At 34.3% G+C, this 20,439-nt stretch overlaps 2 protein-coding genes across 10 annotated transcripts in view; one reads left to right on the top strand and one right to left on the bottom strand.

Annotated features, from left to right (window-relative positions):
• Positions 1–4,983: 4,983 nt before the first annotated feature.
• On the bottom strand, positions 4,984–11,906 carry ptrh1 (peptidyl-tRNA hydrolase 1 homolog). Of its 3 annotated transcripts, XR_012405864.1 has the most exons (7): positions 11,813–11,866; positions 11,465–11,722; positions 9,295–9,514; positions 7,456–7,555; positions 7,323–7,368; positions 6,444–6,936; positions 4,984–6,179 (listed from the first exon to the last, which is right to left on the bottom strand). XR_012405864.1 is itself a non-coding variant. In NM_001013330.3 (6 exons), exons 2-6 carry the CDS (start codon positions 11,636–11,638, stop codon positions 6,676–6,678), a joined length of 801 nt encoding a protein of 266 aa, NP_001013348.2. In that variant the 5' UTR covers positions 11,639–11,722; positions 11,813–11,906; the 3' UTR covers positions 6,429–6,675. The 3 variants fall into 3 exon arrangements, 1 of the variants encoding a protein (NP_001013348.2); XR_012405863.1 differs by having other exon boundaries at positions 11,465–11,866; NM_001013330.3 differs by lacking the exon at positions 4,984–6,179 and having other exon boundaries at positions 6,429–6,936; positions 11,813–11,906.
• A 1,727-nt stretch (positions 11,907–13,633) lies between these two features.
• Positions 13,634–20,439, top strand: part of inpp5e (inositol polyphosphate-5-phosphatase E) — a 19,542-nt gene continuing 12,736 nt past the window's right edge. For 2 of the 7 annotated variants that reach the window (XM_073951025.1, XM_005165609.6), the window contains exons 1-2: positions 13,634–13,668; positions 16,502–17,343. In XM_073951025.1, coding sequence (XP_073807126.1) covers positions 16,562–17,343 — 782 coding nt within the window. In that variant the 5' untranslated portion in view covers positions 13,634–13,668; positions 16,502–16,561. Of the gene's footprint in view, positions 13,890–16,499; positions 17,344–20,439 lie in introns of those variants that run through there. The other 5 variants (XM_068221303.2, XM_005165608.6, XM_073951026.1 and 2 more) reach the window with 3 other exon arrangements.

The raw sequence follows: 20,439 nt of genomic DNA, 5'->3' as shown, positions 1-20,439 counted from the left end.
TATTTGGCCTTAATAGTAGTCATTTTATAACAAAACCGAAAGAAATATTGGCAAGAGTGAAAGAAAAATTATTGATAAACACCAAAATATGCTAAAGTTTAATCACTTGTTGGTTTAAAAAAAAAACTGATAAACTTCAAGAATTTATATTAAATATATTTAAAATAGTTTACTTTGAAAGGCAGAGTTTATGCTTATGTTCTGCCTTTTCAAACTATTTTTAATGGTGTCAATATTATTATATTTGACTAAAACCATTAAACTACAAGCTTTTTGGGCTTGAATTAAATAAATTATAAGAATAAAAATGTTTTAAAAATCGACATAAACGTGGATGCCCTTCCAGCTGCAACCAAGTACTGGGAAACACCCACACTTACGTTCACACACTCCATCCAATTCACCTGTATCGCATCTCTTTGGACTGTGGGGGAAACCGCCAGGAGAAGAACCACGCCAACACGGGAGGAACGTACAAACTCTACACAGAAACGCCACCTGCAGGGTCTCGAACCAGCGATCTTCTTGCTGTGAGGCGACAGTGCTAACCACTAAGCCACCGTGCCGCAAACATGACAAAACACTTAAATTAAAATGAAAAAGGAAAACCTAAAACACAAACTATTATTAGAAATCAATTAAACGAACACTTCAGCATGTTTGATTCTCTCGAATTTTCTGTTTTGTGTAAATGATCGTATTGAGATATCATTTTAATGTTGTGTGTTAGATGGTGTTACTTTAAATGTTTTGGTAAAACAGGGAAGACCCCCGGCGGCGCTCAGAACATTACCCTGAATAAATTTACCCTTTTTGTGTGCGCTGTGTGTCCAGCCGTGCCAGTGACCTCTGACCCGCTGCATTGTGCGAGCTGAGAGCAGATCACGCAGTCCTGACCATTCAAAGGCGCTGCCAATGACCCATTGTGAAGGACTGCTCAGGGAAACAGCGTATTTGTGAGTGTACAGCTGGAATGTGTACAATCTGCCATATCGAGTTTTCAGCTCTTCTGTTATGTTGTAGTGCTAATGAAAAACTTATTATTATAGACACTGAAAAAATTAACTAAAGACTAAATGATTAACAGGATTTACTTAAAATTTTAAAAGTAAGTGCAAACAATTAATTTGGGCTGAAATTAAACAAACAAATGAAGTTGAACATTCAGTTTAATGTGTTTGTTTAAATTCAGCCCATTTTAATTGTTTGCAATCATTTACCTTAAAAAAAATTGAGTAAAATCAATTAATTTTATTCAGTCTATAAGGCTGATGAACGCTGGATTCAGGTTCGCTGATGAACATTCTAAAGTGTGGATATAATCACATATCATATATGAGTCACTATATAAGTCACTATAGTGACTTTTTGAGTAATTCTTACAGCCTTCAGCAAGAAAACCTCATTTAAAAAGGCTTTGGATGAAATGAGATAAGAAAGAAAGTCTTACACTCAAAAAAATTACTTGTTCAAACTACTTTAAAATAAGCTGAAACGACAATTCTTAAGGTGTTTTTTTGGAGGGGGGAAGGGGGACAACTTAATTGTTTGACGTTCAATCCACTGAAATATACAGTTGAAGTCAAAATTAGCCCCCCTTTGATTTTTATTTTCCATATGATGTTTAACAGAGCAAGGAAATTTTCACAGTATGTCTTATAATAATTTTTCTTTTGGGGAAAAAAAGTCTTATTTGTTTTATTTCGGCTAGAATAAAAGCAGTTATTATTTTTTTTAAACACCATTTTAAGGACAAAATTATTAGCCCCTATAAGCTCTTTATTCTAAAGTGTGTATTATAATCATATGTCAGCATGGTGACTAATTTGAGTTAGCCTTCCACAAGAAAACCTAATTTAAAAAAAGGCTTTGGATGAAATGAGATAAGAAAGAAAGTCTTACACAAATGACTTGTTCAAACTTCTTTAAAAATGAGCTGAAACACAATTATTAAGGTTTTTTTTGGAGGGGGACAACTTAATTGTTTTATGTTCAATCCAATTAAATTTGTAAAAACTATTAAGTTAACTTATTCGATTTGTGTTGGGTCAACAAGAAGGAATTGTGTAAAACCCAGCATTTTATTACAGTGTACACGCACCAGAGCAGTTTGAGGACAAAATCCTGACAATTATTTTAGCTGTGGTAGTCATAAGTTGAATAATTGTTATTTGAATATAATAAAATAAATAATTTTCACTGCTGTTTAGCATCAACACCTCACTTTGTGCATTATTATATTCAAATATTTCAATGGGTTATCATCACTTATTCTCAAATGATGCTTAACAGATTCAGGAAATTTTCACAGTATGTCTGATAATATTTTTTCTTCTGGAGAAAGTCTTGTTTGTTTTATTTTGGCTAGAATAAAAGCAGTTTTACATTTTTTTAAACACCATTTTAAGGACAAAATTATTAGCCCCTTTAAGCTATTTATTTTTCCGATAGTCTACAGAACAAACCATCTTTATACAATAACTTGCCTAATTACCCTAACCTGCCTAGTTAACCTAATTAACCTAGTCAAGCCTTTAAATGTCACTTTAAGCTGTAAAGATGTGTCTTGAAAAATATCTAGTAGTCAAATATTCTTTACTGTCATCGTGGCAATGATAAAATTAATCAGTGATTAGAAATGAGTTATTAAAACTGTTATGTCTAGAAATGTGCTGAAACAAATCTTCTTTAATTGAGCTGAATCAACACAATTGGGGTGTACAATTGTTTTATGTTCAATCCACTTAAATTTGTCAAAACTATTAGGTTAACTTAATCGTTTCATATTGGGACAACATGAAGGACTTGTGTAGAACCCAGCATTTTTTGCAGTGTACACAACAGAGCAGTCCGAGGACAAAATCCTGACAGATTTTTAGAAGTACAAAATCTGAACAATGTTTTTTAGCTGTGGTGATCTAAGTTGAATAATTGTATTTGAACATAATCAAACATTATTTAGAGTTTCAGCATCACCACCTCAGCTGTGCATTATTAAAATAATTCAATGGCCTGTCATCAATTATTCGCCTTTCTCTATATATATACAGTTGGAAGTCAGAATTATTACCCGCCCCTGTATATTTTGTCCTGCAATTTCGGTTTAACGGAGAGAATATTTTTTTCAACACATTTCTAAACAGATTAGTTTTAATAACTCATCTCAACTAATTTATTTGATCTTTTCCATGATGACAGTAAATAATATTTAACTATTTTTAGGATGCTACTAGTATTCAGCTTAAAGTGACATTTAAGGACTCAGCTAGGTTAATTAGGCAATTTAGTGTAATTAGGTAAATCATTGTATAATGATGGTTTGTTCTGTAGACAATTAAAAATATATATTGTGTAATGGCGCCAATAATATTGACCTTAAAATGGAGTTTAAAAAAGTTTAAAATTGCTTTTATTATAGTCGAAATAAAACAAACAAGAAAAAATATTAAAGGAAATAGTGTGAAAATTTCCTTGCTCTGTTAAACATCATTTGGGAACAAAAACGGAGAGTGAATCATTTTGACTTTAGCTGTATGTGCTGTGTGTGTAAATGATAATTGTTCCTATGTTAAACAGTATTATAACAAACTAATACAAAATAATTTAACGGATCAGAGTCAATTGTTATGTTTATATATGTTACCACACCTTAAAACACCATTCAGATTTTATATCTCAACACATTTGTCAGGTTTTCATCCTCAAACTGCTCCTGTTTTATGGGAGATTCTTGTGTATTTCATTCAGAGCCTATGGCAAAATATTTAAAATGTAATAATATTTGTATCGTGACGCAAGTATTGTGATAATATTGTATCATGGGGACTCTGGTGATTCCCACTCTATTTTTGTTTCATCTTGATTTGATATATTTTTTTTTGTGTCTGTTTCAGGCTGTAAAATGATAATAAACGACTCAAACCATTTTGCGTGATTATAGCGAACAGTAAATGCAGCCAAAACCTGCATGAAATTCAGAGACAAACCTACACTCAAAACAATGATGTTTGCTGTTTGTTCAAACTACTTCTTTAAAATGAGTTATTTTGGGGACAAGCTAATTGTTTTATGTTCTATCAACTTAAATTTGTTCAAACTAACCAGTTAACGTATGTCATGTTGCTCCAACACAAATCATTTGTGTGTAACCGACTGTAAAAAAAATGCTGGGTTCCACACAATCAAATTGTGCAGGGAAAACATGAAGAGATTAAGTTAACTTATTAGTTTTGACCAATTTAAGTGGATTGGACTTAAAAAATCAAGTTGTCCCCCAAATGCTCAGGAATTGTGTTGTTTCAGCTCATTTAAATGAACAATGTCATTTTTAGTGTACTCTATTCTGTGCGCTTATCAGAAAATAACTACACATGCTAGAATGTTCATCAGCCAATCAAAATCAAACAATCTTCAGCCTTGTAGTATAAAATATAATATTATCCAAATGACACAAGTATTTAGTGAGATCAGTTGCGCTTTAAGGTTTTAAATCCAAAGTTTTTGCAGAAACTAGCCTTAAATTAAGTTTTCAGTATTTTACGATTCATGGTCCCTTTTCCCGCCTTTTATGCTCTTGAATTGCATTATGGGACCTTCATTTTTCTTCTCATTTTAAGTGATATGCTAGTTGCTTAAACTATTTATTTAAAATGAGCTGAAACAACTCAATACTTGAGATTTTTTTGGGGACAACTTAATTGGTTTATGTTCAAGCCACTGTTAAATTAACTTGATGTTGGGACAACATGAATGAATTGTGTGGAACCCTGCATCTTTTACAGTGTATTGTCTGCATGGTTTGGTGTTTTTGGTACAAAAACCTGGTAATAAACCACCAGTACTTTTTCCTGTGTCTTTACAGACGTAATTATTTCTTACACACTGTATTGTTTGAAAATACATGTAAAAAGCCACAGTTAAACTGCAATGTCAAAAGTAGAAAGAGCAGACAGACCCATAAATCACAAAGTATGGAAACGGAAATGGTATGGAAACAAATATTTTTTCAGTGTATGCATTTGAACAAATGTAGTTTCATCAAAATATAAAATATTATCCATTTTATATAATAAAAAAAATATATAAAATGTCTAATACATGTCTAATTACACAAATAGTGTCATTTAGTTTTCTTCATTTCCATTTGCTTATTAATTAAATCAACATTTTTGAAATATACTTTATTTGTTTTAAAATCAAACACTTTAATACAGTCTATAACAGGGATGAGCAAACTTGATTCTCGAGGGCCGGTGTCCCTGCAGAGTTTTGTTCCAACACTAGTGTTTGATTAGAGTTGGAGCTTAACTGTGCAGGACACCGGCCCTCAAGGACCGAGTTTGCCCACCCCTGGTCTATAACATGCTCACAAACTTTCAGAAACCTCCAGCAAAACTATTTTTGGGAAAATGCGTTTATATAAATATGGTAATGTTCTCTGCTGCGTCACAATTTGTGCCAACACTTTATTTATCTGAAAATCTCCCAACAGAAAATCAACTGACTATACCTTATATTTAAATAACAGTCTACAATGAAAAGTCTGTCATTATTTACCTAACATTCACTTATTTTTTTAAAAATGTTGTACACAAAAGAAGATATTTTAAAGAAAGCTGAAAACCTGTGACCACTGACTTCCATAGTAGGAAAAACAAATGCTACGGAAGTTCCAACTTTCTTCAAAATATCTCCTTTTGTGTTCAACAGAAGAGACTCATGAAGGTTTGGAATAAGTGAATGGATAGTAAATGGTTGCAGAATGATGATTTTTGGGTGAACGATCCCTTTAACAACGGAAGTTCCAACTTTCTTCGAAGCATCTACTGTGTTCAACAGAAGAAACTCGTGAAGGTTTGAAACAAGTGAATGGAGAATAAATGGTGACAGAATATTCATTTTAGATTAAACTACCCCTTTAACTCTGGATGTTCCACCTTTCTTCAAAATATCTCCTTTTGTGTTCAACAGAAATAACTCATGAAGGTTTGGAACAAGTGAATGGGGAGTAAATAATGACAGAATGTTCATATTTGGGTGAACTATCCCTTTAACTACGGAAGTTCCAACTTTCTTCACAGTATCTCCTTTTGTGTGCAACAGAAGACACTTGTGAAGGTTTGGAACAAGTGAATAGAGTGTAAATAATGACAGTATGTTCATTATTTAGAGAACAATACCTTTAACTCTGGATGTTCCACCTTTCTTCAAAATATCTCCTTTTGTGTTCAACAGAAATAACTCATGAAGGTTTGGAACAAGTGAATGGGGAGTAAATAATGACAGAATGTTCATATTTGGGTGAACTATCCCTTTAACTACGGAAGTTCCAACTTTCTTCACAGTATCTCCTTTTGTGTGCAACAGAAGACACTTGTGAAGGTTTGGAACAAGTGAATAGAGTGTAAATAATGACAGTATGTTCATTATTTAGAGAACAATACCTTTAACTATGGAAGTTCCAACTTTCTTCAAAGTATCTCCTTTTGTGTTCAAAGAAACTCGTGAAGGTTTGAAACAAATAAATGGTTCATTTTTGGATGAACTATCGCTTGAACATTACAATACGGCAAGTGCAGTGGATCCTAACAAAGTTATCAGAAATGGTTTTGTTCTGCCTGACTGTAAACATGCCAGTACTCAGTCATCAAACACTCGACGTGCAGCGTCAGTAGCTCAGCTTTGCGTTTGCTCTTCTGAGCTGTTTTGAGGCGGTGAAAGTGTCCTGGCTTTTTTCTTTTGTGCTGCTCTCCTGCCCTCTGCTGGGGAAGTCTGGGATCGCGAGTCCGTCAGATAATCCAGAAGCACATCTAAACTCTGCTTTATGACGGAGTCTAAAACGTTTTGTTCCTCTTTTGAAAATCGTCCCAAAACATAGCGGTCGATGGGCGTTTTATCCGACGGTCGGCCAATGCCAATGCGCAACCGCGGCATCACCTGTGGGCACAATCAGTGTGTGTTGTATTCAGTGTTGGGTAAGTTACTTTAAAAATGTAAATTCATTTCTAATTACATCATTAAAATCATCTCAGTTACTCAATAAGAAATTTATTTACTTGACTTCATTCTTAAAATTTAACGCATAAATGCATACATAAAATTTATATGTATATTTTTAGACAACATAATACAAACATTTTATTGTTTTAATCACAATGACTAAAAACATTTGTTATTGTGATAAATTTAAAAAAAATCTCTAAATTACTATAATTTCATATGAAATTTGGAACAAATTTTAAATCTTATTTTCTTTCCATACATACAGCTAATGACAACAGATGATACATTATATAAAATATATGATTAAATATTTAACTTACATCAGTCTGTAGGCAGTCCACGCATGACCTAACACCATTGTGACCCCTGAGAGGATGAGAAACATGGCTGGGTTAAGTAGCTACGTTAAAATAACACGTTAAAAAAGAAATGTAAACTAATGTTTGGATTCACCTTGCACTTCCACCATGTTTGATGCCAAACTTCCCAAGCGGTTTGTCAAGCTCATCGTGAATCAAGAGAATATGTTCGGGCTGAATTAAATATCTGCTGGCTTTTAAAATAACAACAACAGAAGAATCAACTGGATATGAGAGGAGAGGGTAAAATCATCAAAATGTCAGATTTTGAATCTTAAATTCGTTAAGTAAAAGCGATAATGTGCATCTATCTAGCTGATTGTTTTTTACAGTTTTACAGTTTTACAGTTTTAGTTTGAAAACGCATAAGTTTTGCTACGGTTACGCCATCCGTCCACACTACGCTGGAGTTCTCGAGCGCCGAAAATGGAGCGTTTCGAAAACGCTGGAGGGGCCGTTTTCATTCTTAAACGCTGCTGCTCCGTCTCAGTGTGGATGGGGAAAGACGGAGACATCTGAAAACGGAGGCGGGGCTGCAGACATTCGCCTCTCTGATTGGGGCTTTTCCTCAATATTAAGTAGCCTAACACACAGTTCAGTCCTGAATCTTCTCCGTGTAAGTTCAGACTTCGCAAGTTTGATCAAGGCTGCAGTCTCCCCCTTCTCAGTTTGATATGGAAAACATACCGAGGACACGCGTCAATCTTCACAGGGAACAGTGTACTTTATAACTTCATTCACATCACCTTGGCTACGTTGTTTCACTTTCTCAACAATAAAATGTAAACTTGATATAAGGAACTGCCTATTTTTATTTTAATATTAACAACTAAACAGACAGCAGACATGTTGAGGCGTCATGCTGCATGAGCGTCATCTTCACTGTGTGCATATTTATAACAAAACGGAGCCGATAACAACTGCCTCCTTTCAATTTCAGTGAAAATACGAAACACAGCCTCTCTTTTGCTGAATATCAGTTTTAATAATCGATAATGGCCATTATAAAAGTATAACATACAATAAGTTTATACATTATAGGAAATAAAGGCAAGCGATCAGTCAATATACAGAATGTAGGCTACGTGCTTACATTAATCATTAACTTATCTTTGCGCTCAGCCAAAACACGTTACCTGAGAACAAGTAATAGATTCCAATGACCAAAGTCAGGGAATATGTCGTTAGATAAAGACAACAACATGAATGAAATATCACGTTTAGCAAATATAGTGAGATTAGATCCAGCGGGAGATGCTTGATGAGAAGTCCGACTAGCAGAGCTCTCATCTGGGTAGATGGGCTCCAGCCTCCAGCGATGGCCAAAGTGTGTGTGTGTGTGGTCACGTGATGTGCGTTTTCAGCGTTTTGGTGTGGACGGAGAGCAGTTCAGAAACGCTGGGTAAAACGCGAGTGTGGACGCGGATCGTTTTCATTCTAAAACGCCGTTTTAAAACTAAAACGCACTAGTGTAAACGGGGCCTTACTTTTGATATAAGTATTGTGGGTGGCATGGTGGCTCAGTGGTTAGCACTGTTGCCTCTCAGCAAGAAGGTCGCTGGTTTGAGTCCCATCAATAGTTGACGACCCCTGATAAATAATGGCCCGTTTACACTGAGTAGTATACAGTACAGTTCGGTCTGGTATGCTTTTATGGCCGTTTCCACTGTCAATGGTTACCAAAAAGCGAACTGTACCTTACCACTTTTTGGTCACCCTTTCGAAGGCGTATCGAGCATTATTCAGTTACAGCAGACATTCAAGGACAGAGGGGTTAAAAAATTACGCATATTATTATATTCACTAACATTCAAGATGATTCTGGTATTTACCATTTGTAATCTGTTGATAACATACCTTGGAATATCACGATTGACCAATCAGAATCAAGTATTACAGAGAGTCATGTGATAATGCATTAATAATATCTCACCTGCTTTTGCCACACTCACGCCATTGACGTTCATCAGTAATTTGGGTCGAAGAAGAACCAGCTGAACGTCCTGCAGTTGTGTTACAACGACCTCTCCTGACACTTTTCGGTCAGATCTCCAGCCATCTGGCGCACCCAAGCGTTCAGCTAACGTTGTGAGAACAGCCATACCAACACTGTGTCGAGAGCCAGTCATGCCAGGGTTTCCCAGGCCAACAACCTGAAACACAAACAATGGGATTCAGTCAGAAGATTATACAAGTCCTGTTTCAACTACACTTAAAAAAAAAATCTAAAAACATCATCAGCCTAGCATTTTTATCTTGTTAAACTGACATTATTGTATCTTTTATTGTAGTAGTTGATTTATTTTTTAATTAGTCATAATGGTGAAGTCATCTAGTCACTTAAACGTTACACAAATTACAATGTAAATTGTAATGTTAAAATAATAAAAATAATATTAATAAGAAGAAAGGAATTTGCAGTATCATCTAGGCATGGGTCGGTATGAGATTCTGACGGTTTGATAACCTTGGATAAAAATATCACGGTTTCACGGGTATCACAAGTATTGTGAGTAATACTATAATATATATATATATATATATATATATATATATATATATATATATATATATATATATATATATATATATATTTAAATGTCTAGGTAAAAAACAAAAACTTTTTTCCCTTTTGAACATAATATATTTTACTTGAGAAACATTTTAAATATTTTGGAACTGTAAACGTGTCAGGCTAAATTAATTATTGATGGCATCTTTTCTGCTGGAGATACTGTTGTCCTAAAAAAAACTTAAAAAAAAAAAAAAATCGTACACATACCCTTGGAACGGTATTGCAAAAAATTTTGATGGTCTCAGAACCTTGACGTTTCCAAACCGCAGTATAACATGAAAACTAATTTTGGTGATTCTGTTTTATCTCCCAAACAATTACTTCTTAATATAATAACCACTTTATATCATACAATTCTGCCTTTTTTCAGATTTCAGACTCTAAAAAATCTGAATTATGAGTTTATATTTGGCAATTATGAGTTTATGGGATTGTGATTGTGATTTAGAGGCATTTATCTCACATAACTGTTTTTTTTTTTTCCTGAAATCTTTGGTAAACCTCAAAACGACTTATAATAAATGTTCCACTGGTACATTATATTATGTACATGTGATAATAGTTTTGAGCAATTTTGACTTTTTTTGCAATTCATGATTTGGTTAAAGGTTATAGTCGGCACCAATATAGCCAAGTGGTTAAGTGCACCGACATATAGCGACATGGTGCTCATGGCGACCTAAGTTCGATTGCTGGCTCGAGGTCCTTTGCCAACCCTTCCCCTCTCTCTGCTCCCAATACTTTCCTGTCTGTAATCTCCACTATCCTATCCAAATTGAAGGTGAAATCCCTCTAAAAATTATTATTAAAAAAATTAAAGGTTAAAGATAGGTTTTTCTCTCGATTTAGAGTTCAATTCTAAACCCACGATTTTGACTTTTTATGCTACAATTAATGATTTAATTAAAGGTTATAGATACATTTTTCTCTCAATTCAGAGTTTATATTTTGCAAATTGCAACTATGACTTTTTAACCGGATTTCCCACATGAAAACATACTACACTATATTCATTTATAGTAAATACCATAGGATTTGTGAACGTACTATAGTAAAATGTAATATAGTAAAATTTATTGTATACATTATTGTATTTACAACACTTCGTTAATGAACGCTACAACATACTGTAGTACTAATGATCAATAAATACAGTAGTAGTTACAGTTGTTCAAAAGCTATTTTGTAAATTTTTTGTATTTCCACAATAACTTGAGTACTTTACTAAAGTTTAGCTCAAAAACATTATAATTACTATAATTTTTATAAGGGTTCTGGCTTTTTGTCCTCTTAAATGACTTTATTTTGAGACTTATAATTGCCATGGAAAAAAAACTATGAATTGAAAAACTACTTTCACGACTAATACTACTTTAACTACTAATGAATACGTTTAAATAATTAAAAAAGACACTACATTACTACATTAAGTATTACAAAAACAACCACAAGTAACTTTAACTCTAATTTTAAGAATAATTGGGTAAAATAGTTGGTCATAACGATGTTATAATGACAAAAGACTTACCATTTTCCTTTTCTTACAATCAACTTGACTGTCCATCTTGGGTGGCGGGAGCGAGCTCATCATCATCACTCGATTAAGCAGGTTTGTTATCATCCGCCGAAGAAGAGCCATAGGCAGATTAAAAACTTGTGTCACAAAAGCCCAGGCTTTGCTTTTCACTATCGTGTTACTCATTATGAATCATGAAGGTTAAAGTTGAAGACACCGGTGTGTTACACAGTTTCGAAGAGACTTTCATCAGACACATGTCGAATGGACCTTAGTATTACAAATAACAGAGACACGTCAAAAACAACTTATATAAAAAGAGTAATCGGTATTGTCTTAAGTCCAATTTAAAGACCTTACATTTGCGATTCATTCACTAATATCAGTCAAATGGACCCACACATTCTCCCTTCCATGTGGTTTTGCGGGAGTGCCAGATTTGTACTCTAAAATCCTCCCTTTACGCAGCAAATTATAAAGCTAAATGCAACATTTGTCCTTGGTAAATCTAAAAATGACTTATAAATAGAGTTCAATTGGTACATTAAATCATGTACATGTCGATAATAGTTTTGAGCAGTTTGGGAATTATATTTAATTACGTTCATGGAGAGTACTTGGCAACATGAGGGAGACTGACCTGTTTTTAGTCTTTACAACCTTACAGCGCCATCTACCGTAACGGTGGAGAGCTTGGGCGGATTTAGTGATTGCTCCAAGTAAGCAATATATATATATATATATATATATATATATATATATATATATAGTAAATAATACAGTAAATAATTGTAATATATATATATATATATATATATATATATATATATATATATATATATATATATATATATATATATATATTGTAATATATATATATATTTTTCGTGCTGGCCAAAAATTTATTGTAATTAATCACATTCATAAAAAAGTTTGTTTGTGTATTATATATATTTATTATGTTGTTGATGCCAAATTCTGACCCTACCATTCGAATGTCGCAGCAGAAATCGAGACTCGTCAGACCAGACAATGTTCTCCCAATCTTCTATTGTCCAGTTTTGGTGAGCCTGTGTGAATTGTAGCCTCAGTTTCCTGTTCTTAGCCGACAGCAGTGGCACCCGGTGTGGTCTTCTGCTGCTGTAGCACATCCGCCTCAAAGTTCAATGTGTTGTGCATTTAGAGATGCTCTTCTGCCTCGGTTGTAATGAGTGGTTATTTGAGTTACTTTTGACATTCTATCAGCCAGGGGCGACGCTAGAGCCCATTTACTGGGGCACGTGCCCCAGTAAAAATTGCCAGTGCCCCAGTAAATGCCTTGAGATACGGTTTACTTTATATGCAAGTGTATTAATTAAGAGTGGTAATCATAAAACAAAGACGCAAACTGAGCATGTGCGCAGAATTTTGAATTTTTTTTTTTTTTTGTATGAAGTTGAAAGGAGGGATGAAGTCAGGAAGGTTAGACTTAATAAACCTAATTGTTAGCCTTGAATCAGGTCTACAACACACAACAGATTTTTTTTGCACTCTATTGAATTGTCTATGGACTTTCATTCTTATGAAATTAATATTCATGCAAAAGATTTCTTAAATTATCTTAGCATCGCTCCAGTTGTGTGACATTGGGGTGCTGTGCCCCAGTAGAGCTTTATGTCTAGCAACTCCCCTGTAGCTCAAACCAGTCGTGCCATTCTCCTCTGACCTCTGGCATCAACAAGAAATTTGCACCCACAGAACTGCCGCTCACTGGATATTTTCTCTTTTTCGGACCATTCTCTGTAAACCCTAGAGTTGGTTGTGCGTGAAAATTCCAGTAGAATAGCTGTTTCTGAAATACTTAGACCAGCCTGTCTGGCACCAACAAACATGCCACATTCAAAGTCACTTATATCACCTTTCTTCCCCATTCTGATGCTCGTTTTGAACAGCAGCAGATCGTCTTAACCATGTCTACATGCCTAAATGCATTGAGTTGCGATTGGCTGATTGGAAAATTGCGTTAAGGAGCAGTTGGACAGGTGTACCTAATAAAGTGGCCAGCGAATGCATTTCTCATAGTGCTGGGTGTGCGGATACCTTGGTCAAGTAACCGTTTAAAATGTATGCAATAGGAAACGCAAGATGGCGCTGATAACTAAAACACCAGCGCGGACTGTCGGCGCCTCTTCTTGAGGAGTTGTTGTTTGCCTGTCTGGCGTTGCTAAGGAAGTCAAGTAAGTTTTCTTCATCTGCGAACTGGAGGTAACAAACATCAATTTCAGCTTAAATATGCGTCATTTAGTTATTCACACCAATGTATCGTAATATAGCTTTTAGTTCAATTTTATGGATTATATTTTACAAAAAGGAAAATGCTAGGTTTGAAGTGTAGCCAGCAAACGCCTGACATCAGTGAATATATCATCGCTGTGAGAGACAGAGATTTCAGTCAACTGTAAACAATTTATTTATCACTATACATGGCTTTTAATTATATTTGGTTAAGTGTTAGTTAACATCTAATACCAAACATTCGCTCGGAGGAAACGCCATTATATTTTACTAATGATAATAATAACGGTTTGCTTGTTTTCATGGTAATGTTGTTTAATTCGTCGATTACCATATAATAATCTAATTGTTTATAATGCGTTATAAATACAGTATGTTTGATTGAGATAAACGGTCTTGTATTGAGGTAAAGCTATCTTTATATTTGCACATTCGCCCAGTGACAGCTAGTGACATGCTCACTAACGTTATATTATTTACCATGGTAACGTTACGTTACTTTGAATATTCGGTCTGAAATCACAAACAAGTATGACTTCAAAACAACATTATCACTGTTAATTCGACTGAAACATTTTGGACTTTGATAGTCACTGGCTGCTGATATGATTTCAGATATGATTTCAAATTTAGAATTGGCAAGGAATACTTTTATGAAATTATATTATTAAGAAGAAAGTCTGAATCTGTGAATATAAACTGAATATAATATAAATATAAATAAAGTTTACCTCAGTCATTATTGTTGGGCAATTACCATTCAATTTTTTAATAATACTTTTCCATTAAATAATATTGAAAAATATGTTACTTAGAATGTTGCAATGCAGGATTCCAGAGGTTTTTAAAGCTATATATATATATATATATATAGCTTATATATATACAGTTGAAGTCAGAATTATCAGCCCCCCTGAATTATTAGTGCCCCTGTTTATTTTTTCCCCAATTTCTGTTTAATGGAGGGGAGATTCTTTCAGCACATTTCTAAGCATAATAGTTTTAATAACTAATTTCTAATAACTGATTTATTTTATTTTTCCCATGATGACAGTAATTAATATTTTACTTAATATTTTTCAAGACACTTCTATACAGCTTAAAGTGACATTTAAAGGCTTAACTAGGTTAGTTAGGTGAACTTTGCAGGTTAGGGTAATTAGGCAAGTTATTGTATAACAATGGTTTGTTCTGTAGACTATCGAAAAAAAAAATTAGCTTTTAAAGGGCTAATAATTTTGTCCCAAAAATGGTTTGTAAAAAATTAATAACTGTTTTTATTCTAGCCGAAGTAAAGAAAATAAGACTTTTTCCAGAAGAAAAAAAACACAAATTTAAACATAATTTGGGAAATATTGCAAAAAGAAGAAAAAAGTCAAAAGGGGGCAAATAATTCTGACTTCAACTGTGTGTGTGTGTGTGTGTGTGTGTGTGTGTGTGTGTGTGTATATACACACACACACACACACACACACACACACACACACACACACACACACACACACACACACACACACACACACACACACAGTTGCAATCAGAATTATTAAACCCCTGAATTTTTAGCCCCCATTTATTTTTCCCTCTAATTTCTGTTTAACAGAGAGAAGATTTTTTCAACACATTTCTAATCATAATAGTTTTAATAACTAATTTCTAAAAATTTATTTATTTAACTTTGCCATGATGACAGTAAATAATATTTGACTAGTTTTCAAGACACTTCTATAAAGCATTTAAAGGCTTAATTGGGTAAACTAGGCAGGTTAGGGTAATTAGGCAAGTTCATGTATAACAATGGTTTGTTCTGTAGACTATAAAAAAATGCTTAAAGGGGCTAATAATTTTGACCTTAAATGCTTTTTTTTTTTCTTTTTTTTTCTTTTAATTAAAACTGCTTTATTCTAGCCGAAAATACACAAAAAAAGAAAACCATTATTTTTACAGACTCTAAATCTTGCCCTCAACATATGGAATCTTAAAAGAGTGATCATCCCTTGATTGAAAATATTTAAACTCAAGTTCACCACCTACAAAACAAATTTTACCATATCATTTTTTGCTGGATACCAGGACATGCTGAACTTTCAGGGAATGAACGAGCGGATGCAGCTGCTAAAGCCGCTCTAAAACAAGCTGTGAACAAATGTCAAACTTCTCCGTCAGAGATGAGACCTTTTATTTACAATTACATTTTAAACAAGTGGCAAGAGGAGTGGGATACTCTGGAAAACAATAAATTACATGAAATCCAGCCTGAAATTACACACAGAGGTATAAAACATTTTAAGAAACGAGCTGATCAAGTAATTTTTACCAGATGTCGTATTGGACATACAGGATTAACACATAACTTTTTACTCAAAGATGAAGAGCCTACCCAATGTTTGCACTGTAAAACCCCATGGACCGTAAAACCCATTTTACTGGACTGCCCTGCTTTTAATGACTTCAGAAAGACTTTTTGTGATGAGAACTCTCTTAAGGACATTTTGAACAAAGTGACACCAGAAAAAGTATTAGAATTTTTAACATGTATTAACGAGAAAAATCTTATTTAATCTGTATATTCAATTATTTATTTTTAACTGTTGATGTTTTTCAATTACTGAAATGCTCATGCCATGAAAATAGCTTTAGTAGCTGACATGGCAATACATAAATAAAATAAATAAAACCTGAGAATATTTTTAAATTAGCTTATTAATTATATGTAATATCATTAAAAAAAGTAATTCAATGACTGATCATAAAATAATCTCGTTGTCTCCACAGGATGTAATCAGCAGAGTACCATGGGGCTTGTTTACATCTAAAATCAAGCCCGCCAATAGGATGAGTGAGCATGGAGACAGCATTGTCCCATTTAACCCCACAGATCTCAGGTCAGGAGAACCAGCCACCAAAACGGACATCACTGTCCTGAGTGTAGACCTGAGGACAGAGAAGAGCCACAATGAGGAGCTCAGAGACATTAAGAAGCCATACGATGGTCCTAAAGTACTTCAGGATGAGCATAGTCTCTATCAGCCTCGACCTCCCTCTCTTCCGAAGCCCATGGGATTGGGAATGGGGGGTAAAAACCTCTCGTTTGATGAAAAGGTGAGGGGAAGGAGATTGAGGAACAGCCAGGAGAGTCTCACGGATCCGGGAGAGACGGGTTCTTCTACTGATTCTCTCAAAGATGTTGCCTCAGCAAACGGTCAAACCCTTGCATCTCGACGTCCTCTCGATCTCCAGCACATGGAGATGCCACCGTTCAGGATTAGGACCGGGAGCTTGTCCGAGACGGATGTGTCTCCTCATGACCTTTGTGATCCGAATAAAGAGCGCATGAAACCATCCAGAATCGTTCTGTCTCCTCTGCAGCCCACAGGCACGTATCCTCTTCTGGAGAACAGCACCGCCTCTGCGTCTTTAAGAACAACTAATAGGATTGACAGGGATTGTTTGGATTACGGTGTGGTGGGGAGAAGAGGGCGGTCGGAGAGGCTTCACAGGAATCTGAGCGATAGCCGGCTGTTGGACACCATGGTGTCCGACAATACATCTGTCCATTCCATGAAGTCCACATATAGCGTTCTGAACCCCATCAGACCTCGGGATGTGAGGAACAGGTGAGAAGCTTTTGTTTTGTCTTTTCTGTTTATAGTTTTCGCTCTGCAGATCTCCATGCTCCGCTTTAGGATCACATGTGCTGATGTGTCGTCTTGATTACCTCTTAAGAATCTGAAGCTGCGATACATTTGACCATTAGTTGACTTTAAAGTTGACTCAGAAGTGTTTCCGACCATCTTAAAGGGATAGTTCACCCCCAAAAAAGACATTTTACTTACCTTCAGGTGGTTACAGACCTTTCTACGTTTCTTTATTCTGTTAAACACTAAAAAAGATGGTTTGAAAAAAGCTGACCCATTGACTTCGTAGGAAAAATGGAAGTCAATGGTTACAGGTTTTCAACTTACTTGAAACTATCTTCTTTAGTGTTTAACAGAATAAAGAAAGTCATAAAGGTTTGTAACCACTTACTTTATTCTGTTAAACACTAAACAAGATAGTTGAAAGAAAGCTGACCTGTAACCATTGACTTCCATAGTAGGAAAAATGGAAGTCAATAGTTTCAGGTTTCCAGCATTCTTCAGATTATCTTCTTTTGTGTTCAACAGAATAAATAAAGTCTAACAGGTTTGAAACAAGTAAAGCATAATGAATGAATTTTAATTTGATCTCTTTAAGTGACATTCTAATGCCTAGGGAGCAAGTATGTTCACTCTATAGCAAATAAGTGAGCATCGACATCACATGTAATATCAAAGATGTTTAAATTAAAAAGTGGTCCTGAAGTTATTATAAGTATCGAGTTTATAATGTTAATTAACATTAAATCACACCTGTTTTGAGTTGTATTTGTCTGTTCAAAGGTATGAAATTAGCATGATTACTGTTAAAGGGATAGTTCACCCAAAAATCTGTAATCTTTGACTTTTATATTGTTTTATTCTTCTATAGAAGTCAATGGTTACAGGTTTTCAGCTTTTTTCAAACTATGCTCTTTAGTGTTTAACAGAATAAAGAAAGTCATAAAGGTTTGTAACCACTTATTTTATTCTGTTAAACACTAAACAAGATAGTTGAAAGAAAGCTGACCTGTAACCATTGACTTCCATAGTAGGAAAAATGGAAGTCAATGGTTTCAGGTTTCCAGCATTCTTCAGATTATCTTCTTTTGTGTTCAACAGAATAAATAAAGTCAAACAGGTTTGATACAAGTAAAGCATGATGACAGAATTTTAATTTTATCTCTTTTAAGTGACAATGCCTAGGGAGCAAGTATGTTCACTCTATAGCAAATAAGTGAGCATCGATATACATCACATCAAATATCAAAGATGTTTGAATTAAATAGTGGTCTTAAAGTTATTATTAAGTATCGAGTTTATAATGTTAATTAACATTAAATCACACCTGTTTTGAGTTGTATTTGTCTGTTCAAAGGTATGAAATTAGCATGATTACTGTTAAAGGGATAGTTCACCCAAAAATCTGTAATCTTTGACTTTTGTTTTGTTTTATTCTTCTATAGAAGTCAATGGTTACAGGTTTTCAGCTTTCTTCAAAATATCTTCTTTTGTGTTCAACAGACGAAAGAAATATTGAGGAAATGTTCATTTTTAGGTGAACCGTCTTAAATAAGATTAAAAAAAGATTTCACTTCATTTTAGTTTTATATTAAATGCCACAACAAATGCCAAATTTGTCACTCACTTTAGAGCTTTAAGTATGCTCTCATTAGAGCTGCACGATATTGAAAAAAATCTAACATTACAATATATATTGCGATATGAATACAATTTCAACAAACGAGTTGAATAACCATTTAGAAAGAATTTTAAATTTATATATTGATTGGGATGATTCTGTATATTAGTGCAATAAACAATCTACAAGCATATGTAAAGTCAATAAAGAAAAAGTACAACTTAAATTAACAGCCTTTTATTGTTTTCTAAACTGTATTAAGGAATACATTAATTGAACATTCAAATGCGCATAGTCTTTGTTTTATAAACGATTCAATAAAATTAATCTCTTTTAATGTGTGAAATTTACAAATTGTAAAATTTCTTAGACCTCATTGCTTTAAAAACCCACACACAGTTGCAAAATGCTAAATTAAAATCTAGACTCAACATTATACATCGCGTATATATAACAATGTGACTATTGCAAATAATCACATTACGGTATCGATGCTAAAACATATTGTGCAGGCTTAGCTCTTATATAAATAATAATTATTGCATTTCTTATATAAAAATGCTCATTGGCATATTAAATAGTGTAAATACAAGCCTGATCTCAGGAGAAAATATAACTATTTTTTGATTTGGCAGAATAGAGACAGATTTTTGGTTCATTTTGTCTTCTGTGCATAAGTTCATGACATACCAAGCCAACAGCAAAGAACTGGAAGTCAAGAAATGTCTTGTTTGTTGTTCACATAGATATATACACTATTGCATAGGGACCCTGAGCATGCGTCAATAGCGCCGCCACATTTGTACAGGGCTCCCAGGACAAACGTCATTTAACCGCACTATTCAAGACTGTTACTACATGAAGATGCTGGACTTTAGCGCTGTCTATGGGTGTAGTAACGAGCAAACAAAGAAAACTAAGCTCAAAGGCAGAACGTTTCATAGGTAAGGTTTAGTTTTTTACGTTTTTGTATGTTATGAACTTTTGTGCTAAACAGGTAACATTATTGATTATAATACAGTCACTTACTGCATTCACCATAAGGCAAAGCAGCAGCAACTCACACTAAACACTCGGCTTATGCTAGTTTTGTTGAATAAAATCAGCAAACAATGCAAAAGAAATATGACAATGAGATGCCGCGGTGGCTGAAACTTGAATTATTGTCTGTTAGTGAATGAGTCGTTCATAACAGGGATTCATTAACAAACAAATCGCTCCCTCCGTCAGTGTGAGAAGTGAAAGCGGGAGAGGAGATGTGTTTCAGGACACGGATTAGATCACTTTTAACAGGGAGGGTGGATAGTACATTTTCATACACACAAACACAAGCTTTTTGTCAGGAATTCCTGTGGGATCACTGATCCATCAATGTAGAAAAGTGATGTAAAATTATAATTTTCGTAATTTAAAAATTGCATACTGACCTTCGGGAAAACTCCTGATCATAGATA

This window comes from Danio rerio, chromosome 5, assembly GCF_049306965.1.
Source record: "Danio rerio strain Tuebingen ecotype United States chromosome 5, GRCz12tu, whole genome shotgun sequence".
In the NCBI taxonomy this organism is placed as follows: Eukaryota; Metazoa; Chordata; class Actinopteri; order Cypriniformes; family Danionidae; genus Danio; species Danio rerio.
The sequence above is the reverse complement of the archived record's forward strand: the minus strand, read 5'-3'. Positions and strand labels throughout refer to the sequence as shown.

Coding starts and splice junctions, on each gene's coding strand:
- ptrh1 (NM_001013330.3), bottom strand. CDS start 11,638: ATGAGTAACACGATAGTGAAAAGCAAAGCCTGGGCTTTTGTGACACAA. Junction 9,515..11,464: donor ATTGTAAGAAAAGGAAAATG/GTAAGTCTTTTG, acceptor TTTGTGTTTCAG/GTTGTTGGCCTGGGAAACCC. Junction 6,937..7,322: donor TGGACTGCCTACAGACTGAT/GTAAGTTAAATA, acceptor TTGTGCCCACAG/GTGATGCCGCGGTTGCGCAT.